The sequence below is a fragment of the Notothenia rossii genome (genome assembly GCF_949606895.1).
Source record: "Notothenia rossii genome assembly, chromosome: 5".
NCBI classification, from domain to species: Eukaryota; Metazoa; Chordata; class Actinopteri; order Perciformes; family Nototheniidae; genus Notothenia; species Notothenia rossii.
In genome coordinates this window covers 60,324,767-60,349,868 of record NC_136903.1, presented here as the reverse complement: position 1 = coordinate 60,349,868, position 25,102 = coordinate 60,324,767, and the positions used below count along the sequence as shown (strand labels likewise).

The window sequence follows — 25,102 nt, the reverse complement described above, 5'->3', positions numbered from 1 at the left end:
TTCCTCCACCACCCAGTCAAGTCACAGCTTACATCCATGTTTCTCCAAATCGTATTCACTTTCTCATTTTCATCCTTAAGTCTAAATCGATGTTTGTGCCAAATCTGAAGAAATTACGTCCAGTTGTTCCTGAGATATCGTGTTCACAAAATGAACAGAGACGTAGACCTATAACCCTAAAACCTTCTAACAAAACCAATGCTCTCTGTATAAGACAAGCAAGATAATGCATTCAAATTTAAGATAGAAAATAATAATTAGAAAATCAAATTGATGATCAGAACCTGAAAGAATACTCTTGGGAAAATGTGATTTGAAAACTACAATAAATAGGCCTACACAAAGCAGAGAAATTGGTGCTGTTAATGTTGACCAAGCTATAGAAACAGCTTAGCTAACTGAGCTAACGTTAGCTGTGCAAACAACAGGCCTAAATATTACAATTTGAATTATAATACTCCAGATTCTTGAAGCTAGCTAGATGAAACTTCCAAAATGTAAAAAAATGCCAGTGTTTGATTGTTTTCATTGTAATACTTTATAAAGCAATCAAGCAAACAAACAACGTCCTGAAATATACTCAGTAAGTATATTTGAACAGGTTCAAGTTACAATAAAGTAAACAAAAGACTGATACATATTTTAATATGCTTACAAAACAAAGCAAGCTGTAGGCCATCATGTGAAAACAAGAGTCATTTCATACATGTCCATATAACACTATTAATACTTTTATTAAAACCGGGGTCCTTCAGGTCCTTAGTGGTTAAGTAGTAGTGGCTTCAATAAAAACAGTGACGTTTCAGTCAAATGTGTAGCTATGCAACATGATGGGCTCTTATTTAGTTTAGGCTGACATTATGAATTTGTAGTGTCTTATTTAATGTAACAATCTAAATAATTTGATAGAAGTTATACAATGGAATAAAAAAAAAAAGATGTATTCCTGTTAAATGGAAAAGTTGAAGACTGAAAGAAAAGAACAACTGTGCTTTAGTAATTAGTAGTGTTACTTTTAATATGGTAAAATGTTGTAGTAATACTTCATTTAGGTAAAAGGTCTGAAGATTCTCTACCTGTTTTTCGGGACAAAGTCAATGCCTGTCAGATCACGTAAAAATCAAAGAGGTGTTTTTGCTCTTGCCCATCATCTCATGTTTTAACCTCAAACGTACTGTATCAAATCATAATCACCATTTTTCTTAATTTTCTGATATTTTTCTGGGATTATAATCACAATATTTTAGGCTCAGCCGAAATCTTATAACTAGAAAATACCACAAATTCAGAATGTCAAGGTGTCTCAATATCGTTTTTTTATCAGCCTAAGAAAGGTGAATTACAATTGTATGGAGCATCACTATTTATAATCTGTTGTAATAGCAAAATAATTATTGTACATACATCTGGGCCACCATTCCGCTTTACACCATCATGTACAAAACTCTGAATTATCTACAATTAGTAATGTGGAATATGAGATTAGCCCTCCATAAAATAAAATAAAAGTTTTCTTTACAAATATAAAACTTACATGGCTGCCCAGATGCCACAGGTTTTTTCAACCATCACATCCTTTAGTTATTTTTCTTAGCAATTATCTGCAAGACAGCATTTACTGTATACAACATGTTTTACATGAAGGCTTAAAGGAAAAAAACTCAATCCATATGTTTGTCAAGAGGTCCATTTAACATTTTTGAAACAAGTGGTATTTTGAAAAGCACACACACTTACTGTAATTGCAGTCATGTGGGACCACTAATTACAGTTTTAGAAAATGCTTATACGTCATCACACTCTGAAAATACAAATAATCGTATTCAGTTAAATGCCCTGTTATTGCTCTCATTATAGATACTTTTTGTTAATGTTTTACATTGTTAGGTGCCCAGGAATGTCCATGACGTGTACAATTTAGCCAGCTGCAAGATCTTATTCAATTATTCTAATAAATGGCCAGTAACATTAACCTGTCATTGTTCAACTATAGTTCTGTAAACATGATTGAATTGATTTTTTCCTGAAACCACTGAATCCAAAAATCTAGTCTGAAGTGTTTCTATGTCAATGGAATATAATAAGTAGTTATTAATTCAAACACGCAGCTGTAAAAGACCCAGCAGTGCTTATTATTCCTATATTAGACAATCATTTGTTGGGGTACTTGTACTTTCTCTTTATAGATTTGAAGTTTAAACAATGCATCTGTGTAGTTACTTGTTTTATCCACAAAATAAATAAATAACACACTTCAGCCATGGTTTTGGTCTGAAGGCAACGATCCTGAGCAAGATGCCTGATCAGAGTGTTTGTCAGAAGCGTTTCTTCAGCAAGTCAATTTATTTAGTAAAAACAATAATTGAGCTGAAGCTAAATAAGCTCAGGACATCTTTACAGGAGCTCGAGTGAGATTCATTCATCAAGTATGTGTTGCTCTCACTCCTGTACAGTAAGGCACCAGCATCCTTTTAGCCCAAATCATAACGCTCAGTTTTAACAATGCTAGCTGTAGCGTTTGTTGAATGCACACAAGAATCCATAATGGTTACTAAACTCAGAAATATGTCTTTTCTTAACCTGCTTTCTTTGTTGTTGTGTATTCCCCCAATTTCCAGAATGTTTCCTTACTGGAAAGTCTAGGAGATGGAGGATGACTTACGCTCTGAATAATGTATGGGAATAAATAATGCTTCATTTATGATGACAGAATTATTTAGTTTTGGTTATTTAAAAATAAAAATAAAGCCAGCAATGTACTCCAGAAATTGAGAATTTTGTAAGCGTTCTTTACTTTTTCTCCAACTTGACTGGAATTCCCTCTTCACAAACTCATGTGCACACATTTTGACTATCACAAAAACATTTCTTAATATTTACAACTTCTGAGTTTTCAATTTAAAATCCAAAATCGGGACTTAACATCTCATAATTCAAAATATTAAACATAGCGTCTTACATTTAGTATATTTAACTGTCTTATAATTTTATCTCAAACATTTTATAAGCTTCTTTGCAAACTGGGATTTTATAGTTTTACAGTCGGGCGAAATACTTTCTTTTGTTTCTGTAAAGACTAAAAGTTTGGATTCAGTTTTCCAAAAAATACACATCTAATGGCAATGACCCACGGCAAGATTTCTGAACATCTCAGGACAATTTGAAATGTTTCCCTCAGACAGTTCTGATAAGATCATGTGACAGGTATACATGGATGTGATTGGCTGCTGACAACACAAAACAATAATCGTTATACCGCATGGACATGTGGTTTTTACAGGGTCGCTGCTGGTGCTTAATGCTCTGTGTGTGTGTCGTAATAAAGCACTGCTTGGCTTGGCTCTGCTCAGCTCAGCTTGTCTGTAAAAATGCATGAGAGAGTGTGTGTGTGTGTGTGTGTGTGTGTGTGTGTGTGTGTGTGTGTGTGTGTGTGTGTGTGTGTGTGTGTGTGTGTGTGTGTGTGTGTGTGTGTGTGTGTGTGTGTGTGTGTGTGTGTGTGTGGCACACTGCTCCAGGGAGCGATGAAGTGCACTTCTTTAAAAAAACCTTTTGGTTATATTTAAATGGTTGAAAAGAGTCAATTCCACATATTGTCAAATTTAAAAAAGTAAAAACCTCAAGAGGTAAAAATGCTGAGGGTCAAAGGTCAGCTGGGTTCGTCTCCTTGCTCCTACCTTCAAATCATTCTGCACACAGAAGAGGCTCTGGTATTACGCTGCATGTTGCGAGAGCAAATTCGTGACAAATCAAGCGCTCCTGTTCTGTACTTAAAGTCACCAGGATGATAAACCTCCTCAACTTTTTTTAATTGCTTGCTTCACCTCCTGAAAGGAGGAGTTTATATGGCGCTCCTCGGCCTCCTCCTGCTGGTCATTTGAACGCCCCACGATCACCAAGACGTGAGGGATGGGTTCAGTCTGAATCCCACTGAGCCGCCGTGGGAGCAAATTGAGAAAAACATTTGTAAATAAACCTAAAGGTTGAATGTATATTTGAGGAAACAACAACTTGCTGTGTGCTTTCAATGCAAGACCAGATGAGATCCTCACACTGGGCCCGGCCAGAGTAGCCTGGGGGCCCTTCACCGACCCTGGGAGCCAATTGGGAAGAGACCCACTACCCCTCAAACTTTAAAACAAGCTCATACTGGGGTTATAGTTGCAGAGCACGGAGAAAGGGTCAGGGTGTGGAGGGCTTGTGGAGGATGCCCTGCAGGTCCTCTGGGAGGGCCAGGATGACGGCATCAATGTGGGCTCTCAGCTTGGCCACGGTCCCCGGACGCACGGGGAGCTGCTCCCTCTCCGCCTGAGTCTGCAGCCGAGAACAGTTCATTCTATTAGTACAAGTCATTTGAAATCCACAGTGATGCATTGATAAGAGCTTTGGTTGAGTTCTGTACTGACCAGTTTATCTTTCAGCTTCAGAACCAGGTCTACCGTCTCCACCTCCGAGTGCATCTGGACTCTCTGCTGCAGGTCCTAGAACAGAGGGTGAGATATTTCAGAGACTAATTAAAGCAGGATAATTGATTTTTTCAGCATTTTCTCTTCCGAGGATCAAATTTGAAAGCTTACTTTGATTGATTTACAATCGAGACAAAATCCCCAACTGTACTCGATCTTCACACTCACTCACTCCCTCCCTCCCTCCTCACCTCCTCACACAGCGCCTCCAGGTGCAGAGCCTCCAGTTTCTGGGTCATCTCTCTCCTCCTGTTGCGGAACCAGCCGTCAAAGTTGGGAGACTTGAGGAAATTCCTTCAGACGCAGAGGGAACGGACGATGAGTCCACAAGATGCTCAGGGTGGTGATGTGCTTCTCTGCTATCAATTTGTAATACTCCTCTCTAATCCGTTCATTGAAAGACTGCTTTTTAAAAGCTAGGTTTCAATAATAGGAAGTTTTCCTTCTGACCTACATTTGTATTCAAATATACTGCACATATTTCTATTCACAGAAATACATCATATTCTTATTGTATTTTATTTGTTGTGTATTTATAGTAAATATTTTGGAAAGTTATTACAATAGTTTTGCTCTCATTGCTCTTCTCTTACAATTTAAATTATTTGGCTGTGTATATGTAAACCTGAGTGTGATGAACTTTAAAACAATAAATGATAAAAAAGAACTGTCTTTAATTGGAGGCTTTGTATGCGTGCACACCTGTAGAGTCCTATCCAGTCTCCTTTCAACCTGGATGTGAGCTGAGGTCCAGCTTTCTCCAGCGTCTTCATGAAGTCCTGCGAGACGAACGCTCTCAGTTGAGGAGGACTCTTCCAGGGACTGATGGACTTCTGGAGCGGCATCAGACTCGCCACGTACCGCTCCTGAAACGCACAAATACACGCTGTTAAATCCTGTTAAATCAGCACTATTTTCACAGGAAATGATTTGTCCATGGTATTGTGGTGCATAACAATACTCATGGTAATGGAGAGTAAAATCATCAGGTACTGCAAAAGTAAAAAATCATATAAAAAAACAAAACAATACTGTAACATGCAAGTTCAATATGGTTGTTTTAAACCTATTTTTGACAAAGACAAAACGACGTCACTATTACACAATAATAACATTTGCACAAGTGAGAAGATAGAATAAAAGGTATTGTTTGTTACCAGGGGAATGATGAAGCTTTGTGTCAGTTCTAAGAAGTAGCGTCGAAGAATTGCGTTTTGGGCCGCTGAGGGTCTCTTTTGTTGAACACCCTAAAAACAAAAAAACATAATGAATGAAATATGAGGCTGCTCTCCTTTTTTACAACTGTAACTCCAGCACTACACAAGATAGAAAAACACTGAAAAGGCCCACAAACTCAGATTCAGTGTGAGGGATCTGGACAGGAAAAAGGAGGATTAGTTTGAACCACCAGATATTTTACCCCAAAAACTGAATCTTGGCCAACAATAGATGTCAGTGTCCTTGTGTGTTACCTTCTGAAGCTGTTTGATGATGTCTTCATCTCTGTTAAGATATGGCTTATATGCAGTGTACACACCTGCAACACAAAGAGACTGACTGAACTCAACAGCTCCCTCTGGTGGATAGCTGCCTCATAAATGTGATTATTGTGAAAGAGTTGCACGCTGTTGAGTAGCTTCACATTCAAAGTGAAATACTTGTACTGAAAAACACACCAGACTGAGCCTATCAAGCATTTACCGGGTTTAGAGTCCAGAGTTTTGAGGTTCTTCAGTTTCTTGACTTTCATCTGCTTGGCCATCTCTCCTGAGGACCAGATGGAAAGATCAGAAAGGTTGATTTTGTGTTACCCAACATCTGACTTACAGCTGTAAAGTAATAAAACATCATCAGGTAGATATTTTCAAATCCTTCAGTGAAGTACCGCCCTTTAAGAATACTACATTACGAGCAAATGTCCTGCATTCAAAATCTCACCAGAGAAAAAAAAAATATATATAATATTGCTATCACCTAATTGTTATTATAATAATAATAATAATAATAAATTACATTTATTATAGCGCCTTTCAAGGGACCCAAGGCCGCTTTACATGTTGTGAACAAACAAACAAACAAACAAATGATATGATGTTTTTGGACTGATGTTTTCATCTTTGTGAGAATGCATTTCTAGCTGATCCAAGAGGCCTTTTTAAACACTTGATTTAGCTTTAACTGGAGGATCAACTTTGCATAAACTTTGAACACTTCCCCATTTAGTTTAAAAAGGAACAATTCTTATATAAAACACCAGATTTGGTTGAAGGAACGGAGTAAGAATGAAAGTGCGTGAAGCCAAATGGAGTAAAAAAGGATAATAGATGTAGTGGAGAAGCATACCCACATGGAAAGGGGCTTCTACATTATACATCTATCCTTTATGGGGCTAAAGCACATGTGTCAAACTCAAGGCCCGGGGGCCAAATCAGGCCCTTGGTGGATTTAATTTCGGCCCGCAGGATCATTTTTAATTACTTTTAGATCTGGCCCGCCGGTATATTTTGCACGCACACCTTCACTCAATCCTGAGGGTTTCCTCAGCTCAGAGCCTGAGCCCAAACATTGATGACCTTGCACCCGAGATGAGATGCCAAGTCTCTGGCTTGAACTAGCATCACAGCAGCACACTGAGTTTAATGGATGTTTCCTTCTGCACTTTTTCTCTCACGACAACAGGGCATGTTTGGTTTGTTCTTTGAGGGGAATAGTTTTGTTGAAGCTGTTGTTGGCCTGTGGAAAAATGTAATCATAAGAAATGACTCAGATATGGCCACAAGAAATGAATGCAACTGATTATTTAATGTTGTTTTTATAGGCAATTATTTAAGCTTTGTTAGTTCCAGGTTTAATATGTGCAATAAGTTTTGCAATAAACATTGAACCAGTCCGGCCCTCGACCAATAGCGATTTTTTTATTTTGGCCCACTGTGTATTTGAGTTTGACACCCCTGGGCTAAAGGTTCTGTTGTAGCGGACTGCAATATTATATTATTAATATAATATTATTATATATTTGAAGCTCATGCCATTTCTCTTTTATTCATTAAAAGACAGACACCACGTTTGACTGGCAGCAGATTCATCTACCTGCTTGCTTCATGTCTCCGATGCGGATGATGTGCGGCCAGTGCTGCAACGTTTTAGCAAAGAAGGGATTGGTCACTCCCAGAATGACTGACGGCCTGTAGAAACAGAGAGTGATGATGTGCAATTCTTAACTTAGAAATAGACTAACACATATGTATAAACAAATACAGGAGCAAGGAGACAGTTTAGTTCCTACAAACTTACATTTTCAGGAGGTGAGACCAATTATGATTTTAGATCTTTACAAAGTGTTAGTGTTTTCTGTAATTTAAAGTCCAATTTCTGACTGTTGACATATTTTAACAAAGTGACAAACACTGGTTGATTGATCAGTAAAAACATTCAAATATAAAGCTGATGATGAATGATCTGCTTTAAAGTCAATTGAAGGTAGGGTAGTTCAGCAGATGTCAGATGTAGACTGCTGTGCTCGGCTTTACTCACGGAGCCTGCGTCCTCGTGGTGTACTCTTTAAACTCGCTGTCGTGGATGGTGAAGTACGGCCGGAAGTCGCTGCTATAACGCAGAGGAGAGATGCAGCTGCAGAGAGAGAGAGAGAGAGAGAGAGAGAGAGGTATATCTTAATTATTATTTTTTTTATAAATATGCAATTTACTTATGCTGCTACTTTCTACTATCTTTCTATACTTTCTTTCTCTACCATGAAAATGTACTGTAATTGTGTCATTTTCTTTTTACTATTATGGGCCAGCCTTTTATTTAATAGTGTTTTTTATATTTCTGCTGTTACAATGTACATTTTCTCTCAGTAGGAAGAATACAATAATTCTGATTCTGATATTAGATGTGTAGATTTGAGTCCTTTCACTCCAGTGCGACATGTTAACGCAGATGATGACAGATTCTCTCACCCCAGTCACCAAAGTAAATATTGGACCCATTTTTTTTGACAAGCCACATATCTTACCAACATTTGGACATGAAAAGGCCTTTTCAGACAAATAATGACATGCCCCATTTGTCTTGTTAGCAACACAACCCTTTAAAGAGAACATTGGTAGGGGCAGAGACCCAGAAAACATATTCCATTGAATTCATTATAACCTCAAATTGGCTGTTAAATGCAGAGCATCTATATCTGCTCGCACTATGACCTGCCTGTAAACTCGGCTGACTCACCTGACCAATGCGAGCACGGTATCCGACGACTCTGCAGGCGACGGCGCCATGACAACAAGGGCCTCCCCCAGCAACACCAACTCCCACAGCATCTGTATGTGGAAGAAGACCGGGTAGAAACATCTGGAGAGAGAAAGAGAGATTTAGAGTGTGCTAAACAAAGCTTCCTTTTAGATTACTGCAGAATATAAGCTCTGAGGCAAACACACGTTCATGACACCTTATACACGTTTTTTTAACTAACAGCTATAAACAATTACCACGGCCACATGACTTCACATCTCCACCACTAAGCTAAATCAGACTTGTATTCAGTGTAATGACGTTTAGTAGACTCATTCATCCATTTCTTAGCAATCGCTGTCTTGTAGACACTAGGAAACTTCAGAAACTCAACAGTGTGCTATTTACTGTAATATTTTATATTTCACTTTTTGCATTCCACTATTTCTGCATATATGTATATATTTGTCTAATTAGATTCCTGGAGTGGGATTTTTTCTTTAGACTTACATTTTTTTAATGATGATATCGTAAAATATTACAATAGAGATTTGCGATTCGATTTAAAAACCTCAATAGAAGCTTTGAATGTAAAAAAATGACATTCACTACAGGCTTAATCACAAGCATATGTGGTTGATAAACAGAGTGACTCACCTGAAGAGGTCGACCTCATGGATGGTTGGGAGCACGATGGACACCTGACTGTTACTCTGAAAACACAGACACACTCTGTCAGTGGAAATAATCATGTGTTCAATTAATGTGTACACACTTCATGCTGAAAATAATACCCAACTAAATACATGTGTTGAACGTGTGTGCGTGTGCGAACGATCGATCACCTGGGCGGACTGGACCAACTGGGATGTTCCTGGTTTGTCGTAAGAGGTCGGGATGCGAACCTGCGGCAAAACACAGATTCACAGTGTTAGTTTGAACAATTATCATCCATTTTAACTCATTCATATTAAGAATATCGACTGCTTGTGGTTTATTTATTTTTTTAGTTGGACACTCAAAATGTTAATTTCTATTGTCATGTCAACAACAATTACTGTGAAGTAGTCGCTAAATCATCTTATAGAATATACAAATATATAAGAATATAAAATATCTTTAGGGGAACAAAATATTTTTGGAATTTTCTAAGCGTAAAAATGTGTATCAACTACACCATATAATAGTAAAGTCAAATAAATATGAATAATACAAATAATGCAGCAGCTAAAAACATATGAAAACAAGTTAATTAATCAATTATATAAAAAAGATAAAAGAAGATACAAAACTAAAATGATGAAATAAATAAAGTACACATGAGAAAAATAGTGCTGCAGCTTAAATATGTGAATATAATATAAAGTAAAACACAGAGTTGCAAAAGATAAAATGAAAAATAAAATAAAATAGTGTAACAGCTAACCTATGAAGTAAAAAATAAATAAAGCTGAAAAGATAAATAAAAACCCATCAGATGTGCAGGATTAAAGCTTCAGCAAGCCTCCAATGTCTGTCAAATAAAACCATACACTTTTCCTATAAAGGACATGCTGACCTCCCAAACTCAGGTGTCACTCATTCCATGAATAACAGCTGTTAATGGAAGGTGCTGCACCGCCTGAGCCTTACCTGCTGTGAGCAGTCACAGGGGGTGTTTCTCAATGTCAAGTAAAACTGCTCCAGAGCCACTAATTCAAGCATACTACTGTACGTCATAGAGTGCCGCCAAAGGACTGTTCCAATGTCCAGCATACTTGGAATTCTACCGAGCCCAGCGTACTTCGTTTGGAGACATTTTCGAGGCTGGACGTGTGTAGACTTTGCGCACGGACCAATTTCCCCAAATCTGTGGTGGAAAATGTAAGGCGGGGCCTCTCATATGACGCACACCTGCACACTTGCTAGCCTGTTCCACTCTTTGTTTTCCGAATGCCAGGAAGTATTCTTACCTCGCTTCTGAACCAAGGCGCTCGGAAGACATGTGCTACCAAGAAAGCGTACTCGTGATTGAGAAACACCCACAGACTCACCTCCACCTGTTGTTTGTGAGTGAGTGAGTGAGTGAGTGAGTGAGTGAGTGAGTGAGTGAGTGAGTGCGTGTGTACCTTGATGACCACGCCCATAATCGGAAGTGTGAGTATTCTTCCAGGATGGGGTGTTGGCCAGCGGTCCATGTCGTTGCAAGCTGTCAATCAATACACAAACAACAGCCATCTGAATCAGAATACACTTGAAACATGAATCTGCTTTACGAAAAGTAAAACAAGGTTAATATACTCTCAGTTTATTAGGTACACTTAGCTTCAAGTAATGCAGTTTAGATTTAGTTAAAAGCCTTTTAAAAAATTGTTTAGTGAGTTTTCTGCATCACTTCTTAAGAGTTTAGTTACAAAGAAAGTTGCATGGAGAAAAATGAGATGATGTTTAATTGCGCTTGCTGCTTTTAAACCTGATTTTCCCTTATAGGGATTATTCAAATATTGAGTTTATCTTGTTTAAAACATTAAGGCGGAGACAGACAAGCAGACTGACCAGCCTCCAGACAAGGTTCCTGTTTCTCAAAGTATTCTGGAGCCATGATCTTCAGCAGCGAGTGGAAGAAGGTGACGTAGGGCAGCTTACTGATCAGGACCAGAGACTGGAGGAGGGGAAAACAACACGTATGTCTTGAAATGGATATAGTAGGTAACGAGAACATTCTATATGGTACTATAACCATCTTATTTGAACAACAGAATCTTTAACTGTGAAGCATGCTAGTTTACTTGTAAGCAGCACTTTAGGATGTTGAATTAACTAGTTAATGAACGATTACATCAGCTGGGAGCTTCTAAAAACATGTCATTTGGTTTTTAACAGTTTCCTTTCACTTTTCTCCTTCACACACTCATTTATGTCAGGTATTTTCTTAAATCCTAGAACTTCAATATAGAGGGGAAGATAGGCAAACCAAATGTGCACCCTATGACTAAAGCAAACATATTTTCAGGTGTGTAGGCAATTTTTATCTGGCCTCTGGTGATCTTGACCACATCATTTCATTGTTCAAGTGAATTCCCTATTTCTAGACTGCACTCAACTGTTAATTGGATTGTAGCGTCTTTTAACATATTGGCGCTCACCTTCTGGAAGTATCCTCTCTTCAGGGATTTGTCTCGCACCTGACGGAAGTACACATAACCATAGTAATGGCCCTGCTCCCTCTGCAACACACACACAGATACACACACAGAATGAGTGTGACATCACTAAACCAGAGGATTCAGGTGTATGCATAGCTGCATGTTTCCTGTGTGTCCAACCTTCAGACAGGGTGGTGCGTCCCGGTCGGTGGTTTCAAGGAAGACGCCAAGCGATGACTTCCTGTTGGAACCCTGACGAAATCGGAAGCAAAACTGGGTGTCGCCAAGGCAACCTGTGCACACAGGAGACTGAACTGGTTACCATGGGATCAAACTGCCCGGATTAGAGTAGGATAAGAAACTTATTAGCATTTAAATATTTTATATACAATGTATTTTAATATCTCTACATGTAATTATTCATTTAAGCATGCATAAACATAGGCCATTAAAGTCATTCAGGTTAAACAAAAATACATTATTTATTGGTCTTCTTTATTTTCTTTTATATTTGTGCATTTGCCAACAAGATGCGGAGAATATTAACAAAAAAGTCAGACACTTATGAACTTTGTATTGAGAGTTAGAATTAGGAACATGTCGGCATTAACATAAATTATATACTTAGTAATTGAACACAAACTTTGGGGAAAATTAACATTTTCTATGGTAAACATTCTATATTTGTCTTCCTTTATCTTGTGTTGAATCAGTTCCATTTCTAAAGACTACCGATTTATTTTTGATTCAGAATGATTCTCTCTCTATTTCCTGTTGAAAAGAGGAAATAATTCACTTTGAAAGTCGATGTATTACAGTATATAGTCAACCTTTTATTATTATTGCATTGTTTTCAGAGTTGATATAAATGTATTTTTCTGTGATATTAAATGTGCACCAGTCAGCTCGTATCAGTGTCCTTCTGGTTTCTTCCTGATATTTGGAAAACCAGTTAGAGGGAGGTGGAAAGAAGGAGGAAATAGGAAGTGCCCAATGAGTCATTGAGCAGCCTTTAACCCCCACATGACCTTCGCACATTCTCCAGTAGACACAGCAGAAGAGATACAGAGAGAAAATATGAGTTTAAAATAACAAGACCCACACAAACACTTCAGTCCACACTTTAAAGCATTCCACTACACGCACACACTCACACACACTTCCTAGAGCTCAGAAAAGACTCCATGACATCATCAGGTTGCGTTTGGGACCACCCAGGTTGAAACAAGCCACTGAACCACTGCTCCATTCAGACTGCATTTTCTCCAGCGACTGTAAATGCTCTTGCTTGTATGTATGCGTTTTTGTGTGTGTAACCCTGTAATCCTTCCAGCACTGTCCACTGTGACGACGCAGTGAAGAGAAGAAACATATACTTTATCAACACAGTAGGAAAAGCCTATAGGTAAAAAATAATTCTGGCCTTTCCTTTTCACAAATCACAATATGTCCAATTGGTTAATAAAGTGGCTATAAAGCACTATTTACAATCTAACAATATAAATGATCATGAATTTTATATTCACAAGTACTTTTGGTATTGTTCTATATATTGATTTTCAGTGTATCGTCATGTAACAGTGTAAAGCAGCAAGGGCAATCTCAATTGAGGTGCTGGAAACATACACTTTTTGCATGGTTCCAAGTGATTATCAACATTTTCACAAAGTAATTTCCAGTTGTATCAATATGTTATTACAACCTTATGTATATGTGAATGTAAACACCCAAAGAGTAGAGCCGTTGTAGAGTCTGCTGTTTTTCCACCTCTTCTTTCTGAATACTCTGAATGTTGTATCTTCTCCCTACAGTGACAACAGTCAAGTGGACTGAACACAAATGATGGCAGCTCTGATGAAGTAAAAAAAAAAAGTCTCTCTCTCTCTCTCTCTAACACACACCATCCCAAAGAGAGTTTGTGTGTAAACTAATCCCTTAACAAGTTTTTCTACAGTCTAGTGTTACACTCATGACAATTTTCAAAGTGGCCTCTGACTAGCTGACACCACAAACATCATCAATTTCAAGATATATTCTTTTAGGTTCTCATTTGGACTGTCATTTTAATGTTGTTTTTTCCGTAACACCACATCTGTTGCGGTTTCTACCCATTTTTCCCGCTTAATTGTGGGGTTTCTTTGGGAGATTACCTTGTGGGCTGCCAGGTTTAGGGACAGAGGGTGTCCCATCCCTTACAGTCTGTACAGCCCTCTAAAACATATTTGTTATTTTGGCCTGTATAAATCAAAGGTAATTTGATTGTTCAAAATAATTTAAATGAAAAGGTGACTGCTGAAGCCAGAGCTCCTAGGTTTTGTGCCAGAGACAAGACGATCTCATCCAGAATCACATTTGCAAGATTAGAAATGATTAGCCCTGCTGCATAATCTTGGTCAACAGTATGTTGTGTGGTTCGCTCCATCTGTTTGGAAAGGTTAAAGGTCACCAGCCTGACAACCTGAAACCACCTTGATGTTCTTTTAGGTGGGTGTTTCACAATTTCTGTAACTTTATGAAAACTAACAATCCAACATTTAGGCACCGATTGGTCAGAAGTGTGGACAGTGAAAAAGTAACCAGCGTTTAATGTTCCCTCTCAAGCTTTATAAGAAATACAACACTATGCATTTCTTAAAAGGGGGACTGACTGTACTGTACGGCCTTTATTCCAACACTTAAAAGATGAGTTGAATATTTTTCTGTCTAATGTCGACATAAGAGTGTGTCTATTCCCAGGAACGTACATAACCATTCTTTAATCTGACACGTCATCATAAAGTTAAGGCAAAGTCTCCACAGTGATCTGATTGTACTGCTGAGTACAGAGACACAAGTTTAAAAGGCTGAAGCAGGAACTCACCTGAGTTGGAGTCAGGAAAGGAAAGGTAGCAGATGCTTGTTTTCTGAAAAATACATTATTTCGTTAATTTAAATTATTTTAATAAATTTATCTCGGGTTGATTCAGGGACACATAAAGTAAACAGTAAAGGAACAATGATGATCGGTATGAACAAATATATTACAAACAAAGAAACTTCTGGTATTAAGTGTTCATTGCTTATCAATCTGACTCACCTCTTTCTCTGACAGTTTGGAGTGATGAGGATAGATAACCTGAAAGACAGATTATCAAAGTTAACAACCCACATCTAAAAACAGTGTTCAACTTTGCTAAACAAAACAGCACATTGTCATTATAGGTTTAAAAACTAGGACATCTTTTTAAAAAAATGTTTTATTGTATTTAAAAATGTCATCAGGTTATTGACTCTCTGTTACTTCCATTGTGTTGCGCTTGATTTGTCACCATACTACAATACACATGTTGCCTTCTACGACGTGCGGTCAGGGGAGGCAGAGCCTCACCTGTCATACTCCAATGTAACGGAAAAACAACTAAAGAAAAACTAAATAGTAATAATAATAAAATGTCTCCACTGATCTGTGTTGTAAATGTGCTTTATGTATGATTCCAATCGCTTTTTAAAGTCAAAATCAGCAAATTTGCCGAGCTCTGCTACAACTACGGGTAGCGATGAGAAGTGAGGCAGGGACGAGCTCTGCCTCTCGTAAACCCATAGTAATATGCTGTTGCGCGGTCATTAATTTAACACGGGCACTTATTTTGTGAGCGCGCTCAAGCCAGTTACTGTGGGGTGAGGTGAGGCACAGATGAGCTCTGCCTCATCTCAGAATGCGTCACCCCACAGAAACTGGCTGGAGCGCGGGCACTAAGCGCATGCCTGTTACCATCTCACTGTATGTCACCAATGTAATGTTTGTATATCTTTATTACATTTATCCTCGCCATCCATAGTCTCTAAATAACTTATTTCACGTATATGATATTTAGGCTCGCTGGTCTCATCATCCAACGGCAATGAAAAAAGCACCAGGGGAGGCAGCCATAACCTCTGCCGCACTGAAGGGGGCGCACATGAGCCCACAGGTTCTTGTTGCTCCTGTTATTCTACGCAGAGACGGTAGGCACAAACAACAAGCTAGACTTTTCAAATTACAGGAAGATAAGGAGGAATTTTACAAAAAAGTAATAGAGATTGTTGTCCAGAAGGATAGCATGGACTTCATCTTCAAGTCAAGGTAAGAACACAATTGTAATGAAAATGGGATCTTACTAAGAAAGAACAATCCAATATTTAGATGTTGGGTATCCTTTTGTTGAACGGTCTGTTTAAAATGAATTGAAGCATCAGACTATTTCGATGAAGGTCAAAATATAATATTTGTAAATCTGACTCTGAAAGAGTCAGTGCCTCACCAGCCATGAACCTCACCGCACGTCACTACAGTGTAACATTTGTAAAAGGGATGTCAATTGTGTAATAAATGAATTATAAGTGATTAATGCACCTTACATTTCAGAATAACATAAATATCTAGATGACGCGATATTTACAGCATTATGGCTGAAATCAATCAATCAATCAATCAATGTTTATTTATATAGCCCAATATCACGAATGTTACATTTGTCTCAGTGGACTTCACAGTTTGCACAGAATATCAGTATCAGTGAAATGTTTATAAAGCACAGAGTTTTGGAATATGTGAAGTAATAAAAGTCAAATGTTAGGTCAAAGGAGTACTTTTGTTGACTCCCTCTGGGTAACTTGATTATTCTATCGAGAGAAAAATAAACAGCATTAGTGTGTTACCTGAATAAGTTTTGTTTTTTTACCCAAAAACTAGAACCCTTAGCCTCTGGAAACTTGAGCTTGGAATTGTTTTTCACAATTTGCTGACATTATAGACTACATTCTTTATTTGCACTCTATGCCAAGACCACAACTACACAATAAATAAATAAAAAGGCAACAAAAAAAAGTTGTGGAGTATTTATGTTACTAGTTACACAAGAGAAAGCGAAACAGAAAGACTTGCAGGAGCCTGAAACCAGGTCACTGTCTAACCTTGTTAACACATGCAGTATTTTGTATTTCTTCTGCATCCCAAACACCTGTGACGACAACGGGTGTTTGGTGTGTTGAATGTAAACCCTTCATGACAGAGATGCGTTGCTCAACTCCCCGAAATTAAGCTGTGAATAAGTTTAAAAAGTGAGTGAAAATAGAGGAAGAGTTTCACTAAAATGCTCAACGTGAGATAGTAGCAGAGCTGATGTTGTTGGAGTAGACTGACTCCTGAGAAGATAGCACTCACAATTTACTCACAACCAGCTACGAGAAACTATATCAGTTAACAAACTTGGTATCTTGCAGTGAAGCTACTATTCTACATCTGTGTGTGCATGTCAGCAGTGTTAGAGCTAAAAAGGACAACACAGAGAACTAAACAAACAGCTTCATGTAGATATCTTCGTGTGGCAATCCAGTGAATAGTCAAGGCCTTAAATAACTGCTAACTTGAGTATTTTTTTTTAGCAACACCACTATTAGGAGTTTTACGTGACGCGGATCATTGTGGCTCACCTCCACTGCCTGTCCCAGCTCCAGGTCGAAGCCAACAACGCAAATGCAGTGTAGCCAGGCGGAGAAGCGGTCCCAGGGTAGCAGGAGAGCCTCCTCCGGCTCGTCGTCGCCCCCAGGCCCGCTGGGCATGGTTATCTCCTCGGCCGGGGAGATGCTACTAGCGTCCTGGTCGTTCAGATCCTCCGGCTCTTCGACCTGCTCCCCCAGCTCCTCTGGGCCTTGGAGAGCCATGACTACGACCCCACACGGACACTCAGACGCTCCGGAGAATATGGACGCCTTGGATAAGTTAGTTAAGATTGGTATGTTTAGTTAGCGTCTCCTCAGGTGACAACAACAAGCAGAGCTACAGAAAGTAGCTTCTCAGCTAGCGCTTAGCATAGTAGCAAGAGCGTACGTAGGACGTGAGAATGAAACGTGAAACGTCATCACGTAAAGCCGTCCCTGGCACTGTGTTGTATTCAAGTCAACCGCAGACGATGGAATATTGTATTCACCCCTTTCATATTACAATACACATAACAAAATTGTGCATATTAATCCTACCAATATATTCATCAAAAAACGTGTAGTTTTCGATAAAGATTTAAAATGTGTAAAAAAAAATAAGAACAAGAAGTAAACTTCAATGTAATTAATGTCAGTAAACGTAAAGTATGATGGACTATTATGACCAATGATTGACCAATGAACAATGATTAAAAGTACTACACAAGTCAATTGTAGTTTTCACTTACCTTGTGTTCATGTTTAACTATCATATGTTATTTACAACCAATCTGATGCATGTGAATTGTTCAGATCTTTAACAATGATTGTGAATCACGTAATCAAATTAATTACTTTACAGTCCAAATCTTAGTCCAAGTCAGGAAAAAAGCAGTAAAGCAGCTTTTTCTAAATCCTTTAATATCTCTACTCTATCACTGAACAAACAGATGAAACAGAGTGTGGATGCTCTAAGGAGGGAGGGGTAGACCCCCTGTTAACCCTACACTTGTGACATAAATCCACTTTTTAAGTAAGAGGATTGAAAGATTTAGAGAGAATCTATTGCCATTATGCAACACAGGGCTATAGCTTACAACGAAATGCAGTTGTAGCTTGTCTGGGGGAGTTCATATATAAAAAAAACATAGAAACATTCAGAAATGTCACAATTATTTTCTAAATTAGTAATACAGTTGTACAGCATACTTTTAGTAATAATTATACCAACTTGTATTTAAATAGTTATGTATATTATTCTGTAGGTTCTGAAGCTTTTTTGGTTTTTATACCCCGATCCAATTAAAACAATTGAATTCATTGTTGAAATCACAATAAACTATACAGTATATATTAATAGATTCATACAATTCAACAATACATTTGTTTATATACGGAAAAAAAACACTTCTAACTTTTCACTTTGTGTTACAAAGTGCTTCACATGAAGCTGAAGTAGAATAGCAAACAGAAGTACATTATACAAACTACTGCTTTTATAAAAAATGTTTTAAAATAGGTTTGAATGGATTACATTTTTTTGTGATGCGCTTTTCACTTGTCAAACGATGTGATGTCAGACGGGGCTAAGCAGCTAACACAGTAAGATGCTGTTAAATCTCAAATAATAGTCAGTGTTAGCACAGTGACAGCTGGCCCCCTGCTTGCTCTGCAGGAGGGCCTGGCTGCAAGGATTCGGACCAGAATCAATACCAGGACCAGTACTAAAATCTGGACCAGGAACAGGAGCAACATTGTCTATTTAAGGATTAAACAATCAAGATATAAGGTGATAGTTAGCTTGAGATGTGCTGGGAGTTTTCTGCTGGGCTAGCGGTTTCCAGTCTTTATGTTAAGCTAACAGCTTGTTAAGAAATCCAATCATTCAAGATTTTTGTATTTTATAAAATGTGTATCTAATGGAAATCAATTAACTGTGCACTTAAAAAGTATTTTTTTAAAGTTTGCCTTTTTATTTTGTCCTTTTTTTTGTCTTTTACAGTTGTTGCTTATATATTCACAAAATATGAAATAGGAATAATAAAAAAGGTCTACTGCTGTAAAAACTAAATTATAAAAAAAAAAACATATTTCCCAAAATATTATATTTCCTTTAAATGTTCACAAATTGAGAAAGAATAATAAGTCTGATCACAACTTATGTTAATACTATTACATTCATTTTATTTTAAGGCAATATTTACCTGCATGAATTTTAACATGAGAGAAGCAAAAATTAAGACATTTCGGATAATTCCAGTCTCTGCCTCTCTGCCAAGATTGTGAGATCAATTCCCGCAATGGCGGCGCTTGGCAGCAATCCAAATTAACTACATTTTGTGAAAAACATGAAGAAATTCTGAACAAAACTTAACTGCCAGAATAATTTTGTATTCCTTCCTGACTAACTTGAAAGACTGCACCAACAGTTAGGCTAACTGAAACCATAATGATTTTGTTTTCATCATCAAATAATCTCAATGATATTCTTATTACACCAGATAATTGTAAAGAGGAAAGTCTCTCTTGCATGAGAACATCAAGTTATGTACTTTGTTTAATCTGTGCCAAAATTGAGCGGAAAACTTGTTGCACAAAACTTAAACCGTAACAATTAAATATGAATGTTTTATTTGCTGTTCAAAATGACTGAATTAAATAAATGAGCAGTTACGCAGTTGCCTTGTGGTGTTTATCCTCCCATACTTCTCTCCCTACTGTCTCATGCAGCATTGATTTGGTCTCAGCTGTCGGTTCACCAGAACACAGCAGGGACTTTTCTTTAGCCATAAGCAGAATTTGATCCCCTCACACGTCACTCCACCCCACCCTTCTGTCCCACGCCGTAAATCAAGTCACCTGGACAAAAACCTCACAAGTGGGAGTGGAAATAGTTGGCCTTCTCATTACTGGAAAGCTGCAGTTTTGTGTTTAAATGTTAAAACCAAACTAGAAAAAGTGCCGCAACAAAGCAATCGATACAGTTTTTAAAGTTACCCTCCCTGAATATTTAGAAACAAGTGGAAGCCTGAATCACTATGCCTACTTTGAAACACAGTTGTTATAGATATCCCAGATCAACAGAACAGGAAAACTGCTTTTAATTTAGTTACTACTGTAAGTTAACTTTCCAAATATCCTGGTATTTGAAATTATGATTTTTTTTTTTTTTTAATACTTTCATTTTTTTTGGTGGCAAAAATAGCCTTCGATAGCGTTCATAGAGTCTGTTTAGCCAAATTAACTTTAATTTTATGTAAAATCAAGACTATGGGATCTCAAACATATTACTGATTCAATTATGAAGTTATTTGTTTAACTAATATTTCCATATTAGTAACAAATGATTTGGGGTGTTGCAGGGACTGTAAAATGCAAATCCCACTGTTCAAATGGCATACAAGATTACAACTTTTTAAAACTCACTATAGCAAAAAAAGAAAATCATAAATACATAGCCCCAACACTCAATGGCTTAAGATTAATGGATTCAATTAATTAAAAAAATATACAATTTGGTTGACAAGAACGTGATTTAATCAGAATCAGGTTTAAACGAGGAATTTGTGTATAATTGTGCATACATAATGACATAAAAAAAGCACATTTTGAACAAATATAAAACTATTACAAAAATAATAACATGACATGTTCACAATACATCTGAATATACAGAAAAGTCAGTAAAATCAAGTCTATAAACTATTTTCCATTAAGACAAAATAAAAAATACATATACAGTATGTTGAACTTTGAAGAGGAAGAAAACAATGATTTGATATCTTATACTTATATAATGAATCGGTATACTTTTCACGGGCCCCCTGGCAGAGGGCCAGAGACCCCTGGAGGTCCCCGGACCCAACGCTGTGGGTCCCTGATTAATGAGCTCAGCGGTCGGAGAGTGGAGTTGATGTGACTCGGGCCGTGAACGCACCCCGCCTGCCTGCTCTCTAGTTACAGTATGGCGGCTGGGACTTGTGGAGGAGGACAACTTCTTCTAGATTCCTTCCCGAAAACAGTGGGAAGGCAACGACTTTAACTTAACAAATATATTGGCAAACACGGACGACGACGGCGCAACTTGTGGCTCTAACGGAGTTTTTTCCTGGATGATAATCGGGCTGGTGTGTGATGCGTGAGGAGGACCCGCAGTCAAGAAACTCCCCTGATTTTTCCGCGTCTGACTGTCAGTTAGCCGGCTAGCTGCTCAGTTAGCTCACCACCTTAATGCTAACGTTCGCTTGCAGGGCTCCGTAGTAGCCAAAAGGCGGGCTAGCTTGCTGCTTATATTTGCTCCAGGAGACAGGGATGGCATTTCGCCTCCATCCGGTAAGCGAACTGATTGAGTCTGGTGGGGGAAACACATTTGAAGACCTGGTTGATAAAGTTTGTCAGCACTCATTAGCCTAGCCTAGCCTATCCTAGCTTGTTGGTACAACGCCAGAAAACGTTGGCCGAGTGAGCGATTTGCCTGTCCACTAGCGAGCTAGCCAATTAGCATTTTAGTTGCACAAGAAGACCTGCTAATCCCCCGCTCATCCCGGCTGAGTGTTTTGAAGCCTCTTTCACTTACCAAATTAGACTAGAAGTGGACACTGGGCTGATTTAGTTGGCCGAATTGCCGTTAATGTTTAAAAACTCAGGGCTGTTTTTGGCGTTTACTCTTGCTAGGTGTTGTTAGCGACCTTATAGGTGTTCTGTGGAGGGAGTGGTAACATTAGGTAGCTAGCTAAGGTTCCCTGTATCAGTGCAACAATGTCACTCTGATTACGGCTGTAAATGACGAATAGATTTAACATGACACATTACTAAAATTGTGTAAACCGACTGCACATTGGAGTGTGTGCCCGTTGTTAGCTTGCTGCAAGACAACACATAGAAAGTGCAATATAATATGAACTGTTCCCAAAATATTCTAGGCATATAGCTTCCTGGATTGATAACTAATTAATTTTGTAGTCACGGTTACTAGTGTGAACTGTTGCTATATTGGGGGGGCTAAACACCAATCCCTCGCCTGGTTCAGTGCTGGAATAGTTTGATGGACGTGGGAGGCTGTTTTCCAGGCTGTCAGTGCTATACTCAGTCATGTATGTCGTGACACATGGCACCTTGGTCTGTACATAGTGCTGTCAGATATATAAGTATCGTTATGTAGCTTTGGTGGACAATCAGTAAGAGGAATGTCTTGTCTTTTTTATACCTGTTGGTTTGTTTTTTATTTTCATTTGTTTCAAACACAGGGGAGTCTTGTTGAATCGAAGAGGGAAGGCAGTGCAGCCCGGGCTGTGCACAGTGGACAATGTTTATTAGTTAGTGCCTAGGAACTTAGAGGACTAACAGTTCGGCCTACATTGTACATTTATCCATTGGGGATTGCAACAGAAGACTGCCAATCTGGATCAAGAAAACCTGTCCCTCGTGTCTGGTTGGAGTAACACTCTAAAGCCAAAGTCAATGCCTTCAGCGTTGGCTGTGTTCGCCTGCCGACCAAACTCGCATCCATTCCAGGAGCGCCATGTGTACCTGGATGAGCCAGTCAAGATCGGCAGGTCTGTGGCTCGGTGTCGGCCGGCCCAGAACAACGCCACCTTCGACTGCAAGGTGCTGTCCAGAAATCATGCCCTGGTTTGGTTCGACCACAAGACCGGCAAGGTAAGAGAAGATACTTATGCCTAAGCTGACATTGCCTTACTGTGTTTTCCAATCAGGAGTGTGAGGAGTGACTACCCTTTAGATTTTCAGAGTGAGTTGGTGTACATCTTCACTAGGGCTGCACGATTTTGGGCAAAAATCTAATTGCGATTTTTCTGACAAATATTGCGATTGCGATTCGATTTGCGATATTTGTTTTTAAGCAACCCAACGGATGTTTATTGTAAAATGTGGCCATATCTCCGGCTAGGAAGGTCGCACCAACATGCTCCCGTCTCTAGCACCCCCGCAGCCCGAGCTACGAGTGAAATAACTAAACTTACATGATTTTGATTTAAAATCGATTAATCGTTCAGCCCTATTAACTTGTTCACACTTTATCCAAAATCTCCTGCAGGCAAGTCTTGACAATAGCCTCAAGGACCGTATCATAAAAAAGCCACCTTAAAATGATTTTCAGCCAAGTTTAAAGGGTCATCAGTACTGCCACAAACATGTACTCTTTGACATGATAACACCCTGAAGCAAGACTTTCTCCCGACTGTGAACTCTGCTCTGGCCTGAACAGATTCAGTTTCTTCAAGGGTTATCACATCAAGTATGTTTGGAGGGAAAACTTCTAATTACTTATCCAACTCTATACTGAACTGGAGGGTCATGTTTAATCCCAATTGAGCACAGGAAATGTTCCACAAACTCAAGGGATTAAGAGTTAGAAGAAACAAACAGATTCTGTTCCTCAAGTAAGGAAAGCAGTGAAAAAGCAAAACAAAATGAAGTCTGGATCGATACTGGAATTATGTTCCACCCTTCAAAGATACCTATCCTACTTGAAGAAAGTCCTTAAAAACCTGGCCTGTGAGACTTCCATATGAGCTAGTCTAAAACACATATTTGTTGTTTGTTCGGAACATTTTCTTTACTGATTTTTGACACAGAAATAAAGCAATTAGTATGTTGGACATTTAGCCCCCATTTTTTTAAAATATAGGTTCATATTTAGTTTTGTGCCCTGATTTTTTTTTATAACCTACAATCTTAATCAACCACAATTTATTTCACAATAAATTCAAAATAAATAAAATTGACTTTTTTGGGAATTGCAAAATCTTAAACCCACCTTGCTGCTCATCACTGTTGTGATCAAGAAACTAGAGACAACACCATCTAATGTATTAAAGCAGCAAATCTGTTTTTTAAAAGCATAAACTGTTATTCTGAGGCATTTGTGAGACTGTATAAAATAGTTTATCTTTTCAAATGGTTATTTTCATACTTTTTTTATGAATATGACTAAATAGAGCATTGTTAAAAAAAATAGAAAACGGCTACATAGTTTATTTTTCCACACAGACATTAAATTGTGTCCTGATTGCAGATATCCATAGAAGAATGTCCTTAGTTCAGTCCTGGACTAGATTTAATCCTTGTCTGGGAAAGCAAAATATAATTTCTTTATAAATCCACAGATCTGACGCAGACAGATCAGAGGCCTGTACTACGAATCCAGTTCAACAGACCCTGGATATGTTTGAGTTAACTGGCTTAACTAACCCAAAACAAACGCGATCTCACTAAACGGCCCTACGACGCTGGTTATCAACTCGGTAACTCAACCCAGGGTTTCTCTGTCTGGCTGAGAGCGCGTTGACATGAAAGGGGCAACATTTGACCAATCACAAACATGGACAAGCGTACTAACAGCGCAGCGTCATACTTCCTGAATGAAAAGTAAACTATAATATTAGACAAATATGAAGAAGTTAAACTTTAAACATCCATGACTTAAACACTTTATCCAGGATCAAAGCGACATAGCTGCACCTGCAAGGTGAATACAGCTGGTAAAAAGAAAAGTGTTTGAATGCGGACATTAACAGGTTTATGATATCACTGCCCCGTCTAAGACACGAGTGGATCTGACTTTAATTACATTTGAATCGAGTGTTTCGTCAACTTAATGTGTTGCTTAAAATAATACTTCTGCATACAGTATGTGACCCTGTAAGTGTTGCACGGCTCTAGAGGCTGACTCGGATAAGGAAATATATGATACATTATTAGGGATGTTCCGATCGATCGGCCGCCGATTGCTATCGGCCAATATTCACTCTTAATAGTTAGATTGGTGCTCTCTATAAGGGCCGATCAGGAGAGCCGATCAGATGATGCAGAATACATGAG

General features: G+C 38.4%; 1 protein-coding gene across 1 annotated transcript; it reads right to left on the bottom strand.

The window, feature by feature from the left end:
* Positions 1-628: 628 nt before the first annotated feature.
* dennd6a (DENN/MADD domain containing 6A) lies at positions 629-19,062 on the bottom strand. Its single transcript, XM_079683703.1, has 19 exons — positions 17,273-19,062; positions 14,898-14,936; positions 14,682-14,724; positions 12,002-12,114; positions 11,822-11,902; positions 11,232-11,337; positions 10,805-10,884; positions 9,542-9,601; positions 9,354-9,409; positions 8,694-8,816; positions 7,998-8,093; positions 7,554-7,648; positions 6,165-6,230; positions 5,936-6,000; positions 5,621-5,710; positions 5,166-5,329; positions 4,655-4,757; positions 4,404-4,478; positions 629-4,311 (listed from the first exon to the last, which is right to left on the bottom strand). Exons 1-19 carry the CDS (start codon positions 17,501-17,503, stop codon positions 4,180-4,182), a joined length of 1,818 nt encoding a protein of 605 aa, XP_079539829.1. The 5' UTR covers positions 17,504-19,062; the 3' UTR covers positions 629-4,179.
* Between the last annotated feature and the right edge of the window lie 6,040 nt (positions 19,063-25,102).